Source organism: Apodemus sylvaticus, chromosome 10, assembly GCF_947179515.1.
Source record: "Apodemus sylvaticus chromosome 10, mApoSyl1.1, whole genome shotgun sequence".
Lineage (NCBI taxonomy): Eukaryota > Metazoa > Chordata > Mammalia > Rodentia > Muridae > Apodemus > Apodemus sylvaticus.
This window is the reverse complement of record NC_067481.1, coordinates 56,886,827-56,905,219: the sequence shown is the minus strand read 5'-3', so window position 1 is coordinate 56,905,219 and position 18,393 is coordinate 56,886,827. Positions and strand designations below refer to the sequence as shown.

The window sequence follows — 18,393 nt, the reverse complement described above, 5'->3', positions numbered from 1 at the left end:
TCTTACCTTATGAATCCTAAATCCACATACAGCATTTGCCCACTCTTTCCACATGTCACCAGCTACACGTGTCAAGGGCCAGGCTGACTTCCACTGCCCACACGGAACACTGCAGGTGGACTGCCTTCAATTTATGGTGACACAGTTTGAACTTGGATCTAGAGGCAACAAACTCCACGCTTCACCCCTAAATTGGTTCCCACCATTGCTTGGATCAGGGCGTCGGCTTTTCCGTTCTCTTTGGAATCAGCTTCACTTTCTCCCACTGCCCTCATCTCATTGGATGCCCAGCTGCTTCATGCTTCTTACATCACATCCCTGGCACTTGGGTTAAGCTCTTCCTTTTTATCCCTGCTGTAGGGCAAATTCTTTATCTTCTCAGAAGCCTCCGTTCATCCTCCCAGCCCACAGTGATCCCGCCCTCCCTGGATTCTGAAAGCACTTATTGTCTCCAGACTTAGCCTTTTGGCGTGGCTACAGTCTGTCTTGAAAGCTGTTTCTCTCCATACTCCCCAGCCCTCTTTGTGACTTATCTTTATCTTCCAAATTTTAAGAATCAGGCACTACTGTATTAGTGCCTGGATGTTCCTTAGCAGCAGGAAAGGATAATCAGTAACGATTCTATATGATTGATCATGTAACCCAGGGTCCACATGTGAAAGAAAGAGTGCCTATGACCCTATACCCTGTAAACTGTACGGGGGTGAATAATTTCTCCCCTCATGACTATGAAGCATTTATGAAAAGTGAGTCATCCATGGCCAGATGTTCCTTCTTATTAATTATCATTACAACACAACACAATTCATCCTGCAAAGGAGGAGAGCAAAGTGACCTACTTCAGTTGATAATCTTCAACTATCAGCCTCTATGGGAGTGATTACCAGTCTTTTGCTTTTGAATCATGAGTTGCCTGCTGTCTTTCCTCTATACCTGTGGTCCTGAATGTAGGCATCTCCACGATTACAGATACCAAATGGAGAGAACTTACTAGTTTATTTCTCACCACCAACCTTCAGGAAAAGAGGACCATTAATAAAATTCAAGTAACTTTCCAGACCAAACACAGAATCCTTTACCCTGTTACAGATAACAATGTTACAGCAGAGTCTTTCAGATCCTGAGAGATTAGCTGAGGAGAATCCTGAAGGATAAAGTCTTCAGGACTAGCATGTTATGCTTAGCCCAGGTCAGAGCATGTGTCCTGCTTTACAGAGGCCCAGAGAGATAATCTGGCCATGAGCTGGTAGCCATATTGGATTTGCAGTGGCAGCCATTACTCTGTGTGGTCACTGGTGTGCTGTTGCTTGAGAATGTATCTCTCAGATGTGTAACACAGAACCAAGACGGTACTTAAGAAGCTTCCATGGTCATTGTGATTCCATGATACTTGGAGAACTAGAAAAGGTGTTTCCATACTTGTTCAAATGCCCTTTTGCTTTTAGCAGCAGAGGGTGGAGCCTACTTCCGAGAATAGGGAAACACTGCGATCCTTTATGTGCATTTGTGCCACAAAGGTAAGGGCTTGAGTTTCCCACCAACCTTCTCTTGTATATTTCCCAGAGGTGATGCAATGAACTGCTGTCAATGGGGGCCTGCTTCCAGACAAGGCTCTCATCTTAGTGACCAGTTTGAATCACTTGACAGATGCAGGCGTTTTTCTTGTCACCGAGTTTGTTTAATTTTTAAAATTACATTTATTGGGTTTTTTGTTGTTGTTGTTGTTGTTGTTGTTGTTGTTGTTTCGTTTTGTTTGATAAAGGGATGGGTACATGCCCTGGCACTTGTGGAAGTCAAAAGATAGCCCTTAGAGTCTGTTGTCTCTTTCTGCTTGCGATTATGTCTCAGAGACTTAACTCAGGTCTTCGGGGTGGTACTATTATTATCACCACCACCACCACTATCATCATCATCATCATCATCATCATCATCAAGACAATGTTTGATATACAGCTTGGGCTGTCCTAGAAACAATCCTCCTGCCTTAGCCTCCAAATGTTGGGATTAGAGGCATGTACACTGTGCTCAAGTCTGTGTTTCCTAGCTCTGGTGATCGCATGTCCTCTGTGGCCTCACTGCATCATCATCTCTGCTCCTCACTCCTTCTCTACTCTCTATCATTAGGAACTGAACCACTGCTCTCAGCCCCTCCCCCCTATTATATCGGCCCTTGCTCCTGCTGGTCACAAGGTGTACAGATGTGTGCAGTTACCTTCTTCCCACTCTTCTTACTTCATCTCAAGAGCTGGTGTTTTCTCCTCTAGTAATCAGAGATGGTGACAAAATTCCCCTTGATTTATTAAGATACTCAATCACATGAGATATGTGATTCCTTTAAGGCTACCTTACTCAGATTGAGTGCTGAGTTAAAGATCAGCAGTCATGACTACAGTATACACCGTGTGTGTGTGTGTGTGTGTGTGTGTGTGTGTGTGTGTGCGTGTGCGCGTGCGCGCGCGCGCGTGCATGTATGTGTGTGTGCAAGAGAGAGAGAGAGAGAGAGAGAGAGAGAGCATGCATATCAGAGACCAATATTAAGTGTCTCCTTCAATTGTTCTCTACCTTCCTTCTGAGGTATGTTCTCTTACACCTAGAGATCTCTGATTGGCTAGACTGGCTACCCAGAAGGCTTTGGGGTTCTGCCTACCTATGCCTCATGCCCGCCATTACCCTAGTACTAAGGTTGCAGATATAGGTGACCATGCCTAGCTTTTCATGTGAGTTCTGGGAACCCAAACTCAGGTCCTCATGATTGAACAACAGGTACATTGACCACTAGACCATCCCCCCAGACCCTAAACAACTTTTTTGTTAGTGTTTATACATTTATCCATCAATGGACACTTGGACTACTTTTTGTCATGAACAAGAATGTATAAATAGCTCTTCAAAACCTTGCTTTCAGCTCTTTGGGGTACTCAGAAGTAGGGTGACTGGATCTTATGATGACTCTGTTTAAGTCTTAAAGGAATTTGCCGTGCTGTTTTTCTTAAGAGCACTATCATTTTACACCAGAAACACTCAAGAGGTTTCAATTTTTCTACATCTCCACCAACACTTGTTATTTAAAAAAAAAAAAAAAAGTAGCCAACCCCAAGGGATGCAGGTGATAACTCCTTGTAGTTGTGATTTGCATTTCCCTAATAGTTCCATGATGTTACACATCCTTTTGTCTCCTTGCAGGCCATGTTTGTAACTTTGGAAGAATGACCTGTGCTGATTTTTCACTCAGCGTATTTGCTTTTCTTTATCAAATGTAGACTTTTTCTTGTGCTCAGGGACAGCTGCCTGTCTCCCACGCTTTTAGCCACCTCGAAAGTAACAGTGTGGCAGCAGCTCTTACCGAGTGCACGCGGCAGCATCCTCACTGCACCGAGTGCTGTTTTATTTCCCCTTTTCATCCCCACAACCATTTTGAAAAATACCCAAGTGTCTCTACTTAACATCTGGGGAAATAATTGAAGCCTACCTGCCTTGCCTGAGATCTCAAAGTAGGGTGACAGCACTGCTGAAACCCTAGTCTAACTCCGTTGCTGGGTGATAACCTGATTTATATAATTCTATATAAAGAACCAATCAGGAACTGCAGCTTCTTGGTAGACTGCTCATCTAGCATATAGAAGGTCCTGAGTTCGAGTCCTAGCACAGAAAAAAAATCAGTTGCTAAAATCGAAGAGTCTGTAACAGAAAGTAAATGCAGAAATTGCAATTTGAGCACCAAATCTTCAATGGCTCCAGAATGCTTCTCTTTGTTTATTTGTCTGTCTATGTGTGCATGTGTATGTGTGTGTGTGTGTGTGTGTGTGTGTGTGTATACATATGTGTTTGTGAGCATGTGTGAACACAGCTGTCTGTGTGTCATGGCATGCCTGTGGAAGTCAGAGGAGGAGCTCAGTTGTGAGTCTTTGCCTTTCGCCTCCTTTGAGATGATATCTCTTGTTTGTCCTTCCATACCTCAGGCTACCTGGCCCATGAGCTTCCAGGAGCTTCCAGCTGTCCTGCCTATCTTCTGTCTTGCTTAAACCCTCTGTGATTATAGACATATTCTACTGTGGGTATCTGGTTTGCTTGAGTTCTGGGGATCCAAATTTAGGTTCTCGTGCTAGCTCAACAAGCATTCTCCCCCACAGAGCTGACTCCCCAGTTTCCAGAAAGCTTTTAAACAGAATATCAGATTCACTGGGGGTCCAGGTCCCTACCTAACCTATATAACTAGTAGATACAGTATTGCTTTACAGGCCCAGCCCTGTCTTCACTTATAGCCTTTCTTGATAATGAACATAGATTGAAGGCCAAGGCCAGAGATTAGTTTCACACAATCGTTCTTTCTGGAAATTCTCCATTCTTTTCATACTGGCTTTTTATCAGGCCTTGGGTTCACACAGCTGGAGCCAGGCCCAAGCCAGAGCCCTGACTTAGGTTTGGGAAGAAGTTGGCTGAAACTTCTCCCAGCAGGGATAAGGCAGGCCCAGGGAGTCCTTTCTAAAATGCAGTAGACAAAGGTGTCCTTGTTCATAGGCCTCGGGGTGGCAGTCATCTGGTCAGTGACACAGGCTTGGCCATTGTATGCTGTGACCTCAGCCAATTTTTTTTAAGCTGAGAAAGGGGGTGGGAGGGGAAGTCCTCTAGAAATTGTATCTGGAAAGGCCTGCATGGGCTGTTGATTTCCCAACAGGCACGGGAGCAGATTTGGGAGGAACTGTGCAATGTAGTGGGTTCTTTGTGAAAGAACAGAGATGTCAGTGATGAGACAAGCCACAGGAACATCCCCCAGGGTGCTCAGCGCACTGGCCCTGGGGCAGCTGCTTGCTTCAGCCACACTTTCCCCAGAGCGTGCCATGCAGAACAAGTTGCTGGGAGTCCAGTCCTGAGCCTGGGGCTTCAGACCAGCCCTAGCATCTCTTCCATAGCAACTCCCCTTAAGGACCAGCTGCCCACTCATGGTAAGAACTACTCCTGCAGAAGTAGGCTTGACCTACCCTCTCTATCTGTTGTGAAAATGCCTTTAATAATGCAGAGAGGATATTCTGAAGACCCTGAGAGATTGGATAGTACTTGGTGAGTCTGAAAGATCTGTGGACCCTGTGCCAGGAGGACACATGTGCCCAAGACATAAGCAGAAAGAGGAGGTATGGGCCAAGTGTAAATGATGGGTGGGGGTGGGGTGGGGGTGAGGAGTTGTGTGGAAAGATGGGAGGAGTTTTTGAAGAGGGAAGACAAACCTGAGACAGGTAATTAAAAGCTTGTGATGGAGAAGAGAGCTCATGTGGATTTATTTATACATTTTTACCATTCTTCTTTTTCTATATATATTATATATTATATTTTTCTAAATATAAAACATGGCTTCTTCCTGCCCATCTGGCATCTCCCCCATGCCCCAGATTTACCAGGAAAGTTCTGAGGTGCAAGATCTAGGGAAGAACCGTGAATCTCTGCATTATGGGAGGGTAAGGGGAGCCTTTGGGTGTCTCCACTCCCCAGATGGTAGTTAGGCACCAGTGACATCTAACTCAGTTTCCAGATTGGCATATGCCTCCTCTCAGTTTGATGGTGGCAGCTTTTCTGAGATATTGGGTATGGAAAACCTTGTTTTGCTGACCTCTGAGCCTGGATGGTCACCTTTCCCATGATCTACCCCTTAGCCTAGACTTTGTATGACTCCCCTCTCCCAACCCCCACTGCTGAGGCTCTTTATGTCTGTGAGGTCCAGCTCACACCACAAGCCTACTCAGTCCCTGCATGGAATCTTCCTTCACCTTACTGGGCCACTGAACACCCCTGATTTGAACATTCTTTCCCAGAAGCCTGAACTGGGACCAGGAGAAGACAGATAGTACTTGCTACCCAAGAGTGAGAGTCCTCCAACTGGGATCCTTGACTTCCCAAGAATATGAATGGGGGCTTTGTAAACAGGTGTCTGAATAGTCAGGGGAGGGGCTTTGACCCACAGATCTAGTGCTGGGGCAAGACTGGGACTCTACATTTTTTGCTATCTCCCAAAGGGCATGTGTGATGCTGGCTCAGAGGGCCACCATTGCAGAGTTACTGCTGGAAGGACCACAGGCTAGACCATCATGTTATAACCAAGTGAAGGATGCTCAGAATCAGACTATGACATGCTGTGGAGATGCTGATGGGCCTGCTCAGGCCTGAGGAGGAAAGGAAGATCTTTAAAGAACATGGGCACTGGTGTGCTGAGAGCTAGGAAGGGTTCAAGGCCAGCTTGTAGCAATATGGGGCATGCAGGGTGCAGGCCTATTGTTGGGGTGTGCCCAAGTTGAAATGGACTATGTGGCTGGGGTATAATGTAAAGGGTGAACTGGATATACTCATTACGTAGGTGATGGACTCTACTGGAGCCCACCTAGTGTGTGTACAGACGACTCTGGCTTCTAGTGACACATTGATGGGAACAGAGACAGAAGTCCAGGATACCAGGGGAGAAAACAGGCTGCAGGACAGACAGAGCTGGGTCCTTGAGAGTGGCTTTCACAGGGAAGGGGTGGACCCAGGCCTATAGGGACAGAACTCAGTGTAGTGACAGATGCAATCCTGAGAGGCTGGGCACGGGCGGCGTTTAAGAAGAGGACCATGCTTCTGAGTCACATGTCTATACATGATATGACTTTTTTCCCTTTCTACATAAATGGCACATCCTTAAAACAGATATACTAGCATTTAGAATCATTGAGCATTCGATGATATCTGTTCAAAATAAGCCCTCGCAGACCATCTGGTCCAACTTCCACATTTGAGAGATGAGGAAATCAAGGCCCTCCCAACAGAGATGAGGCGAGTTGCTTAAGATCTCAAGGCAAGACTGCTACAGCTTCAAGCATGGCCCCTGGGAGCACAGCTCACATTCTGTGTGCCTCTTACATGTTGCTATGGTGTGGTGGTGTGTCCTCCGTGGCCAGGCCTTGGCAGTTATCATCTGGTTCTTATGTCTCTCTCTATAGGTGGTTCCAAAAGCTTTGCCAAGTGGGGTTGGTAGGATCACACCTTCACTGACTCTGGAAACTGCCCATCAGCTTTCATCTCCCTGCATGCTAGTGCTTCAGAACCAATTAGGGGAATCAGGCATCTTTGAACAAAACGGCTGTGAGCACGAGCAGTTGGCACTGCAGAGTAACTAGAACGCGTCTCCATGGTGAGACTGGCTACTTCCGCTTTCTTTCAGTGCCTGTGGGCTGCTGCAGCCCACAAGAAGTGACCACAAAGTCAGGCCAGCTGGACGGCAGCCACAGCTGGCAGGCAGGGGCACCCACCTTTATTCCCTAATGAGGCACAGTTGGCCTGTTGCTAAAACGGCACTGGCTCCCTGAAGAAGCCCGCTTTTGTCCCCAGAGCATCTGCAGGGACAGGGCAGTCCCCTGCCCTTGAAGTTCCTTTCCAGTGGGCAGCTGCTTTGCATGTGATGTTGAGCCTGCGGCCAATGGAAAAAGCAGCCCTCAACTGTCGTTCTTAATTCTCAAAATCTTGGATTATGGTCATTGTTAATGCTTTTAAACGGGATTTTATTATTATTATTTTTTAATGTGTATACGCGAAGGGGTGGTTACTTACAGGAGTATAAGTGCCTTCAAAGGTCAGAAGAGGATGTTGGATCCCCAGGAGCTTGAGTTATAGAGGGGTGTGAGCTGCCCAAAGCAAATCTTGGGAACTGAATTTGGGTATTCCGCAAGAGCAGTGTGTGCTATTAACCACTGTAACATCTTTCTAGCCTCCCACTTAATGCATTAACTTTTTTTTTTAATTACATTATATTTATTTTATGTACAGCATGTCTCTGTGTTTGTGTGTGTGTGTGTGTGTGTGTGTGTGTGTGTGTGTGACACACACATACACATGGCATGGCATGGGTGGAAGAGACAAGACAACTTGCAAGAGTCCGTTGTGATTTTCCACTATGAGAATCCCAGGGATGGAACTCAACTTGTCAGGCTTGATCGGTGTCCCCCTCTGCCTGCTGAGCCATTTCTATAATTGACACATAATTGTCCATATTTATGGGGCATAATGTTAACGATCATATCAGAGAGATTGGCCGATCCATCAACTCAGCTGAATATCATTTCTTTGTGTGGGCAATGTTAAAAAGCCTCTCTTGTCAGCTGTTTTGAAATATTCAATTAATCGCTGTCAACCAGGGCTGTTCCACTGTGCTCTGGTCCATCAAAGGTACCCTTCTACCCAGCCGCACCCTAGAACGTCCTTACCATTGCTTGCTACCTCTCTTCCCTACACTCCTCCCAGGCTCTAGAACCTCCTTATTTTCTACTTTGAAATCCGAAATTTTAGCTTTTGCATATATTTCTGACCTTCTTATATTGTGCTTAGCAAACTGAATTCTGGGATTTTCTTAAGAGGCACAACAACTCGAGAAAAGTCCAGAGATAGCGAAAGTCTGTTTTGGAGCATTGTAAACTTAGCGATAAAGAAGGGTAGCACAGGATGGGCCTTGCGTAGGGCCTAACTGTTCCTCCCCAAACACTAAGTGTTGGCAAGGCTCTCTGGTCAGAAAACAGTCCCTAAAGAATCCTTCAAAGTTACCCTATAGAGCTGGAGACAGAAAAATCTAGGTTGTACTTTAACATCTGAAACCTTTTCCTCATGAGAGAGCACAATGAATTAAAGGTAACAACAATAAAAAATAATGCTTTGTAAACATCCATGTTTCCTGGCAGAAGGTCTCTGATGCTTTTGTCTATGTGGTTGCTGCTTTTAAAAGCTGAACTGAAGTTTTATATGCTTTTGAAGGTCTCCAGTGGTAGCTTTGGGCTCTATGATGAAAGATTTCCCCTGGGTTCTAAAACCCTCATCTTAGGGTTTTAGACAATCTCATTTTACAGATAAAGAAACCAAGGCCACAGGAAGCACATTGAACTCATTTTGGGACACTGACTCTTTATGCCTGGGCCACTGTGATTTCTCCTAATGTTTTGGTCATCTGCAATTGGAGGTAGACAATGAGAATGGCCCCGCCTGTTGATGCTGATGGGTGTAAGACAGAAGAGAATGTGCCCCTCTGCACAAGCTAGGAACTGGGGAATCTGCTAATAGTTGGTGCTGAGGTTTAGATGTGATTAGGCTCATCTGATAATGTGTGTGGAATTATTGTTGAGGAAAGAAACCCTTAAGAGTCAGAAGGTTGTTATTGGCATGGGGACACGGTCCCTGGAAGGGATTAATGCTTGTCTCCCTGAGTAGATCAGTTCTTGAAAGTTAATTCTCACTAAAGACTAGTGCTCTGAAGCTGAGATGCCCCACATGTTGGGTCCCTTCTGCATACATACCTTTCCCTTTCTCTTTCTGTCTCTCCACTATGTTGTGACCCCAGTGCTCTATCCTCTGGCCTTGGAAAATTGTGGGTCAAATAAACTACCTGTCTTCTTTAAATACCTCACCTCAAGGTATTTTGTTACATAATGATGCATACAATTACATTCATAGAATATAATTTCATGCATACAATACCAAATGGTGGATCACATTGCAGAGGCTTCCTCAAATGAAATGCAGAAGCTAGATCAGAATTCCAGGAGCAGACTGCCTTGCCTATTTAAACGGTTTTGAAGCATCAGGTCTACACAAACACCAGTAGTAGAACCAAGTAGACAAGTTTCCTCTGGGACCCCTCAGCAGAGGCTTCAAGGTGAAGAAAGAGTTCTATCCTGACGCTAGAGGAGTTCTGTTTTTAGGAGTCATATTTGCTCCAACCTCTGCTAGAGGCAGAGTGACTCTTATATCAATAGCAAAGTTGTGCTGCTTTGTCATTGCCGAGATTCTGCTAGAAGAAGCAAAAGAAATGATATCTATCATCTGTTGTTATCCTTATAGTGGCACCGGGCAGATGCCAGCAGCAGAAAGAACTAACCATCTCAGACAAGAGAAGGAGTCTGGCATCCGTGGCTTGCATTGCCAATTAACTGGCCTAGAACCCATTTGAACTGGCCCTTGCACAGTACGTCTCCAGGTTCAGTGATCCTAATGACTGATGGTCTTTGTATCTTCTTGATAAAAGCTGGAAGTGAACCTTGTACATGTGTCCGCTTTCCATACAGGAGCCAGCTAGAGGTGCCTACAAGATGCAGGCTCACCCAGCCCCAGCCTAGGAGACAGCCTTCTGAGATTTTGGCTGTGACAAAATGATCAGGAGGCAAATGAGTGGCAATTGAGGTGTTTGGAAAGCCCTAATTTCCTGCTGGAGTTTCCCTGAGCCCTAGGTTGTCCAACTTCAGTGGATTCCTTGGCTAAGAATCCCCTGTAGAAACTGACTGTCCATACTGTAGTCAGGAGGCTTCAGTCTTCAGGGAGGAGACAATCAGACACCAGATACCAAGGGATAAAAAGGAAGCCAACTGAGCGGTGTCTGATGACTTTGGGGGAGGAAACTGGAGAACACAGAGGGTTGTTTGAGTCATGAGGAACATACTGTGTAGCTAAACCATCAGATTAGCTAGCCTTGAATTTGTAATCTCCTGCCTCAGCCACACAAGTGCTAGGATTACAGCTGAGTAGTAAGTAGCACCATGCCTCGGAAGAAGAATTTTTTTCTAGGAAACCTGTTTAGTTAATTTGTGTGTTGTTCTAACCGGGTTCCATATAAAGAAAACAGAACGAGGTTTATGTAGCTCATGGCTTTGGAAGTCTGGAAACACAGAGCTTTCATCAGCTTCTGATAAAGCCTTATGCTAAGTCATAATAAGAGAGAGGTTATGTGTAGGATAAGTGTGTGTGTGTGTGTGTGTGTGTGTGTATGTGTTGTGTGGGTGAGTATGTATGAGTGTGTGTGTGACTGTGTGAATGTGTGAATGAGTATGTATGAATGTGTGTGAGAGTGTGTGTATTAATGTCTATTTGTAAGAGTATGTGTGTGTGTAACAGAGAGAGAGAGAGAGAGAGAGAGAGAGAATACCTGTGCTACCTCTTAAAGACCCCACACTTCTCAGTGTTGTTCTACCTGAGGACTGTAGAAACAGAACCAGGGCAGATAGAAGAGCAGGAGCCCTCTGACTCTCTTGCCTCTTGACATTGATATTTTCTGGTATTACTTGAAGTGATTGTCACATGTTTTTCAACCTCTATATAAGCAACAACTTGCAAACTTAATTGTGTAACAATTTTTTAATTTTGCTTATACTTATTTGCATGAATATGTGCATGTGCGTGTGTTCAAGAGTGTTCGTGTGTGCAGTGCATATGTATGGGCATGTATAGGGAGGTCAGAGGACGTGTTTCCCAGTCAGTTCCTGCCTTCTACCTTGTTGAGGTTTCTTTTGTTCTAGGCACAGAACTGCATACTTCACACTTGCTGGTTTTCTTGCTTACAGTTTCTGTTGCTGCAATAAAGCACCATAACCAGAAGTAGCTTGAGGAAGAAAGGCTTTATATCATCTTACATTTCTGTATCAAGGCCCATCGATAGAAATCAGGGCAGGATCCCAAGGTAGGCCCTGGCAGCAGGAACTGAAGCAGAGGTCATGGGGGAATTTCTCTCTATGGCTGGTTCAGCCTGCTTGCTTAGACAACCCAGTATTACCAGCTCAGGGGTGGCACCACCCACAGTGATCATTAATCAAGAAGATGCCCAACAGACTTGCCTAGAGTCAAGTTTCATGGAGCCATTTTCTCAGTTGAGAGTCCTTCCCAGAGTCCTCTAATTTGTGTCAAGTTGCTGAAAAGCTGACCAACACATTGGCCCATGAGCTTTTGGGCAATTCTGTCCATGCCTCCCACTTTTCTTTAGGTGTGTGCCACCACATCCAACTTTTTATATGCGTTCCTGGGATCAAAGTTGGGTTGTCAAACTTGTGTGGCAAACACACTTAGCCACTGAACCAACTTCCTGGCCCATTCAGATCATTCTTATACATAAGTGCACTTGAGTGCAGGTGTGCTCACCTGTGCATCAGTGCATGTGTGTGCGGGTGCACTCACCTGTGGGAGCCCATGTTAAGGCTGGTATCTAGGTGTTCCTATTTCAGTGCTACTCCACTTTGTCTTTAGGGTCTGATTAGCTCACAGATAGGTCAGGCTGTCTAGCTAGCTAGCTCCTGGCATCTTCCTATCTCCTCCAAGTGCTGAAACTACAGATCTGCAACAGCTATACTTGGCTTTTACGGGAGTTGTGGGGGTCTGAGCTCAGGCATGCTCAGACAGCAAGCACTTCACCCATTGGGCCGTCTCCCAGCAGTTGCTTCCAGTGATCTACCTCGGTTCCTTTGACTACGACTTCCTCTTTCTTCATATTCATTTCTCCTTAAACTTCCAGACATTGGAGAGCATCTTCCAAGCACCCTGTGCCCGCAGGTTCCAGCACTTGCTCATTGGGAATATTTAGGAGGGAAATTGTGCTTCTGCTGAACACAATGGACTTTTTCATCACCGTTTCCAAAGTGCCTCGTGTAACTCTACCACGTTTACATTGTTTTCAGTGGCATATTCTCAGGAAATACTTGTGGAGATTTTGGGGGGTTATTTTTGTTCAATACAGTGTCTTGCTCTGAAGTTCTGAATGTCCTGGAACTTCTTTTGTAGGCCATGCCTCAGACTCACAGGACTAGTCCTGCCTCTGGTTCCCAAGTGCTGGAGTTATAGGCATAACCCTGGTGTAGAAGTCCGTTAACGTGTGCAAAAGGATACACATAGGCTATGGTGTAAATGCTTTGTAAAGTTAAACAAGGAGATAGAGCTCCTGGGGATTAGATATCTGTGGGGTTCTGGAACAGGGTCCTTGTGGGCAGTGGGAGACACAATTTCTTTTCCCTTTGCTGTGGAAAAGAGAGGAATGATATTCCGAGAATCTTTGTCTGTTGATGATTATGCTTCTGCCACTTTTTCTTCTGCCACTTTTTCTTTAAAAAGAAAACTTGGCTGCATGTAAAATTCTAGTCCATAATATGCTAGAGGGGTCTTTTGTTTTCCTTTGAAAAAAAGGTCCCACTGTATAGCCCAGGCTGGCCATGAACTCTGGTATCTTCCTGCCTCCACATCCCAGAGCACTGGGATTACAGGTTTGCACAATGGTACCTGGCTAAAATCCATTCTGCTTTCGTTTTGTAGTTTTTTTTTTTTTTTAAATCTGTTTGAAGCAGTGTCCTGTTATTAGCTGAGGGCAGCCCTGAATGAATGTGAAATTCTTCTGTCTCAGTCTGGATGAAATGGTCACCTCGCATCTGTTTCCAGCATTCATTCATTCATTCATTCATTCACTTCTCATTCAATGTTCCGGGTTGTGGGCTGAGACTAAACTGTGAAGAAGAGGAGTGTGTCACTGCCTTCCTGAATCTCATCTGTTGTTTGTTTCTTTGTTTATGGGAATGTTAGATCCCTGGCCCCCTCCTTCTGGCCAAGTCTCTGAATTTCAGCTTTCAGAAGAACATGAAGACAACCCCGCCGGAGTCCAGCCTAATGCTATGAAAACAGCCACTCTCAGACGTGCTGTGCCACCCTTGGGTGTACCCTACTTCCTCCACAGCCCTCTCCCGTGACTTGCAATTTTTGATTAGATAGAGCTGAAGGAACAGTAGCTTCACCAGCAAGATAAAGAGAAGAGGCCCAGCATTCTTGTAAACCAAAAGTTGAAGCAGGTGACATCTCGTTGCTGGAGGCAGGGCCACCACGGGCAGCTAGCTTTGTGTGGGAGTCCTCCTACCATGAACAGGTGTCCAGCAGAAAGAATGGCCCAGCTACTCTTATTTTTGTTTGTTTGAGAAAGGGTCTCAGCATGTAGCCCAGGCTGGCCTTGAACTCATGACAACTGCCCCAGTCTTCCAGGTGCTAAGATTATACCCAGGTGTGACCATCACACCTGTCCCAGCTGAGGCTTGATCTTCTTAGTGTCTCTTTGCTCCCGTGACCCTTGCTGAGTACAGAAATGGTCGTAGAGGCCACTTCTGACATCATGTTTGGGATTACTCGGGGTATGCGAACAATAAACTAATCGCTAGTGCCTGAATCCATCAAGCGGCTTCCAGCCATATCCTGGCTACTTCTGGATGTCCAGCTGGCTACATGGTTGGGAAGGAAGAATGTGCTGGCAAGTCCTTTGTGGAGGAGCCTTCAAGCAGTGCCAATCACAGCACTGGGCTCATTAGCAGTCATTGTCATGGCAACGGGTCTGCCAGAAAGTGGCTCGTTAGGCTGACAACTTCAGAGGTGTTATATATAGATCTGGGGGGTGGGGGGAGAGGGGGTGCAGAGCCCTGTGGATATGCCTTTCTTTAGAGCTCCCATTGCTGCTGGGTTTGGGGTGTGAGAAGACAAGGAACTGGGGACCTTAAAACTCTCTGATCCGCTGCTAAATCAAGTGTCTGGAGGCCACGGTGAACATCTGCAGGTAGCATTCGCTCGCTCGCTGCTTCAGAAGGTAAGAGGCAGGTGCTCCCAGAAGCATCCCGCAGGTGGAGGTGGTGTCCCAGGATGAACTTGAATGTGAAGAGTAGAGAAGGCTCTGGGGAGCTTACTAGAGGGGTCGGAACTTACTGGAGGCTGTGGATACATCCTGGAGTCTTTCTTTAAATAGTCTGAGGAGGGCATGGGGTTAAGGAATAAGATCCTTCTCTTTCGTAAGTAGTTGTACCACTCAACACCACCTCTTTTACAAATCATATTGATTGAAGTTTTAGATTCCCTCCTGATGTCTATTTCAGAGGTGGCGGTTTCTCTCAGTTGCTCCCAGTAATGCCGTATTGGAGTAGCTCTGGTGCATAGTGAACCAAGGACTCAGGATGCAAACTGTCTCAATCTGGTAGTGTCAAACCAGAGGTTTAGCATGTGCTGAGCTGCTGATCACACTTGGGTTTTTTTTTTGTTTGGGGTATTGTGTGTTTTGCTGGGTTTTGTTTTGCTTTGCTTCTTTGTGTGTTTGTTTGGTGATTGATTTTTAGATGTTTTATTTGGGTTTTTTGTTTGTTTGTTTGTTTACTTGAGACAAGAACTCATGATGTAGCCTTGCCTGGCCTCAGACTCATGAGGCAGCCCAGGCTGATCCTGAGTTGACCATCCTCCTGTCTCAGCCTCCTGAATGCTGGGATTACTGGTGTGTGCCACCAAGTCCTGATGAGGCATTTCTTTTTGAACATTGGGTGATATCGATTACTTGCTTGCTTGCTGTTTTCCAAAAGGAGTCAGTACCACCATTAGGAGGAATTTGTGTGTGTGTGTGTGTGTGTGTGTGTGTGTGTGTGTGTGTTTAAAATAAGGAGATAAGGAAGTCAGCCGGCAGCCGGGGAATGAACGTGACGTCTGGGTGAGGGTGGTGATATTTTTGCGCTTCTCCTGGGAAGGCATATGCTCCTTTGGAGACTGTGAGACAAGCAGGAGGTTCAGGCCTGAGCTGTCATTCTCCTTGTGGGAGTCGTAGCTCAGGTGGACAAGTGCTGACATGGAGATGAGTGTTGGCTGTTGGCAGGAGATGGGCTGAAGGTAACTTGGCATCTAGTAACTGGGCAGAATTTTCTAGAAGCAAGCTAATTTTAGTTGGTCGGTTTGACTGACTGAGTGAGTGATGTTTTTGTGTTCTTGGACTGAACCCAGGGCACACTAAGTCTATGTTCTGCCAATGAGCAATACTCTCAGCCTCAAAGCAATATTTTAAAGTCATTTGGTTTAACCATTTAATTATCTGTACAATATTGTGCACATCATTAAACCTCTGACTATGACAAACCTTACTTTAAAAAGCATCATTAATACAGACATAATGATATGTAAAGCACTAGACCCAGGGCCTTTGTACTAAAGAGTCCTTATAGATACACAGAAATCAGACCTACTTCAGATCTCTTTGAGAACCCTACTAGACCTGGGCTTATTTGGTTTCTGTTTGTTTCTTTGCTAACAGAAACAAGCACCCTACATTCCCAGCCTTTGGTGTTTGAAGGCAGAGTCTCATTGTGTTTCTCAAACTAGTCTTGAACAGGTGATCCTCCTGCCTCAGCTTCCTGAGTGCCAGGATTTCAGTTGTGCAGGCATCTAGCTTAGACTGGGATTTTGAGGTGGTCTACAAACTTCTTGATATAACGTATGAAGTAGGGTAAGGTCCAAGTGTTTATAACACTGTTATTTACCAAGTCTCCAAAGTGGAAACAACACAAGCATCCATCGTAGGCTCAATATATAAACAGGTGTGCCACGTCTATTCACACAGTATATTACCCAGCATTTTAAAAATAGCATGCTGTCTGGCGTGACACCACAGAGGACCTTTACGCCCATTTGGAGGAGAGACAAAAGGCTGAAGCCTTCCCTTATATCCTCAGAGTGTGAGCCTGTATCTAAGCATGTTGTTTCTTGAAGAAATGAAGGGAGAGTGGGAAGGACTGAAACCCAGCCTTGCACTCAGGCCCAGGATGGCTCCTTCCAGAGGCAGAGGCATGATTTTATAATTCCAGCAGAGACATCCTATGTGCTGCACTCAGAAAGCCTCCCCTAGCAGGAAACATCACTAACACACACCCCATTCAGCTCCCTCTGATCTGGTCTGTTCTAGGAGCTGTGGCCCTACTGTGGTACTTCCTTACATTCTTCCTTGTTCTTCCCATGGGAAAGAGGCAAGCAAGCTGAGGAGAGGAGACTCAAGGGCCAGGAGAAGGAATGTGTCCTAATCGGGTTTCTATGGCTGTGAGGAAAAACATCGAGACCAAAATTAACTGGGAGTAGGGGTGGTATTTCAGTGTACAACTCTCAGGTCACGCTCCTGTCATCAAGGAAAGTTAGAACAGGAACCTGGAAGTAGGAACTGAAGTAGAGAGCATGCGTATTGATTTTCTACTCATGGATGTTCAGCTTACTTGCTTATAGAACCCAGGATCACCAGCCCAGGGGTGGCACAGCCCACAGTAAGTTGGGCCCTCCCACATCAATTAAAAATCAAGAAAATGTACCACAGGTTTTCCTGCAGGCCAATCTAATGAGGGCATTTTCTCAATTGAGGTTCCTCTTTCCAAATAACCCTTCTTGTGTCAAGTTGACATAAAACCAGCCAGCACAAAAGGGAAGGATGTAACCAGAGAGGGAGCTAATTAGGGAAGAAATTCAAGGGATTCCCTAATTGCTAGGTGGTCAACCACACTCTACCCTTTTGGTGGCTGTGGGCAGATCTCTCAGAAGGCTACTGTTCCTGCCCCTCCAAGGCCATAAGAGTGAGGACCACTGACACTTGGGGCTCTTACATGAAGACTGTCAGGTGATGAGGTTATAAAATTGTGCCTTTGCATATTTTTAAAAGTTTTATTTTTATTTTATGCATGTGAGTGTTTACCTGTATGTATGTCTGAGCATCACATCTATGTCTGTGCAGCACATGTATGCATTGCCTATAGAGCCCAGAAGAGGACATCAGATCCCCCTGGAACTGGAGTTACAGACCTGTTTGCTTATTTTGTGAGCCAAGATATGAATTCTGGGAATCGAACCTGGGTCCTCTATATACATATATATATAGTTAACCATGCATAGCATTTATGACTCATTATATTGTGTAACCATGACTTCTCCCTATTTTAGACCATTTTCACACACACACACACACACACACACACTCATATACTCACACACCCTGTATCCATCTTCCAGGCCATATCCCTCTGTAGTCACTAGCGTATTCTGTGGCATTGCCTGCTCTGCACATGTCACATGTCACATAATGGAAAGAGACTGAATGTGGCTTTTGTGATCTGATTTCTTTCACTCAGCATGATGACTTTAAGGCCCAGCCATGGTGTAGTGAGAACTGGGACCTTATTCTTTTTCATTTCTGAATAATATTCCATTGTGTAGCTGTCCTGAGTTTTATCCATCTCCTAAAGGATGGTTTTTGTGTTGTCTCCACCGTTTGGCCTTTGTGAATACTTCTGCCCTGACTGCTCATGTGCACCTTGTTCAGATGCTTGTTTTCATTCCCGAGGGGAAAGGACTCCTCAGCTGTCTCCAGCATCTTCTGACTCCTGATTGGTGGGGGTCAGCTAGCAAGAAGGACTTCTTCCTAGGAAAGAAACAGACAAGAGGGCGGCAGCATACTCTGGAGATGAAGGCAAGGCAGTCCGATGGCCAGGAGGGAGAGCCAGCCAGTTGGTGGCTGTTTCACAACCAGCCTTAGCACAGCAGCCAGTTTCGGAACTAGGCCCAGCCAGTGGGTGCTTTCCCACCCTGTCCATGGTTTTCCTGGCCCAGCACTATGCCTCAGCCCTTCCCCAAAGATCCCTGCACTCCCTAAAGAGGAGAGACCTCAAGGCAGTGTACCTTGGTGGTCACCCATGTATAAACTGTGTATAAACTGAGGCTTCCTATGAGCTCACCAAGTTAGACAGACAAATTAGTCATTCCAAAAAGTATGGGGAATCTGAGGAGGGTCAGGCTCCTTACAGTTCCTTCAAAGCTGGGCCT

The 18,393-nt window shown here is 45.6% G+C and overlaps 1 protein-coding gene across 2 annotated transcripts in view; it reads left to right on the top strand.

The window, feature by feature from the left end:
* The window catches only part of Gas7 (growth arrest specific 7), a 234,128-nt gene that overhangs the window by 123,967 nt on the left and 91,768 nt on the right, over nucleotides 1-18,393 (top strand). The window contains exon 1 of one of the 2 annotated variants that reach the window (XM_052195494.1): nucleotides 4,812-4,943. The exons of the other annotated variant lie outside the window; for it this stretch is intronic. Within the exon in view, the coding sequence (XP_052051454.1) occupies nucleotides 4,941-4,943 (3 nt within the window). The 5' untranslated portion in view covers nucleotides 4,812-4,940. Of the gene's footprint in view, nucleotides 1-4,811; nucleotides 4,944-18,393 lie in introns of those variants that run through there. 2 annotated transcript variants of the gene reach the window in all.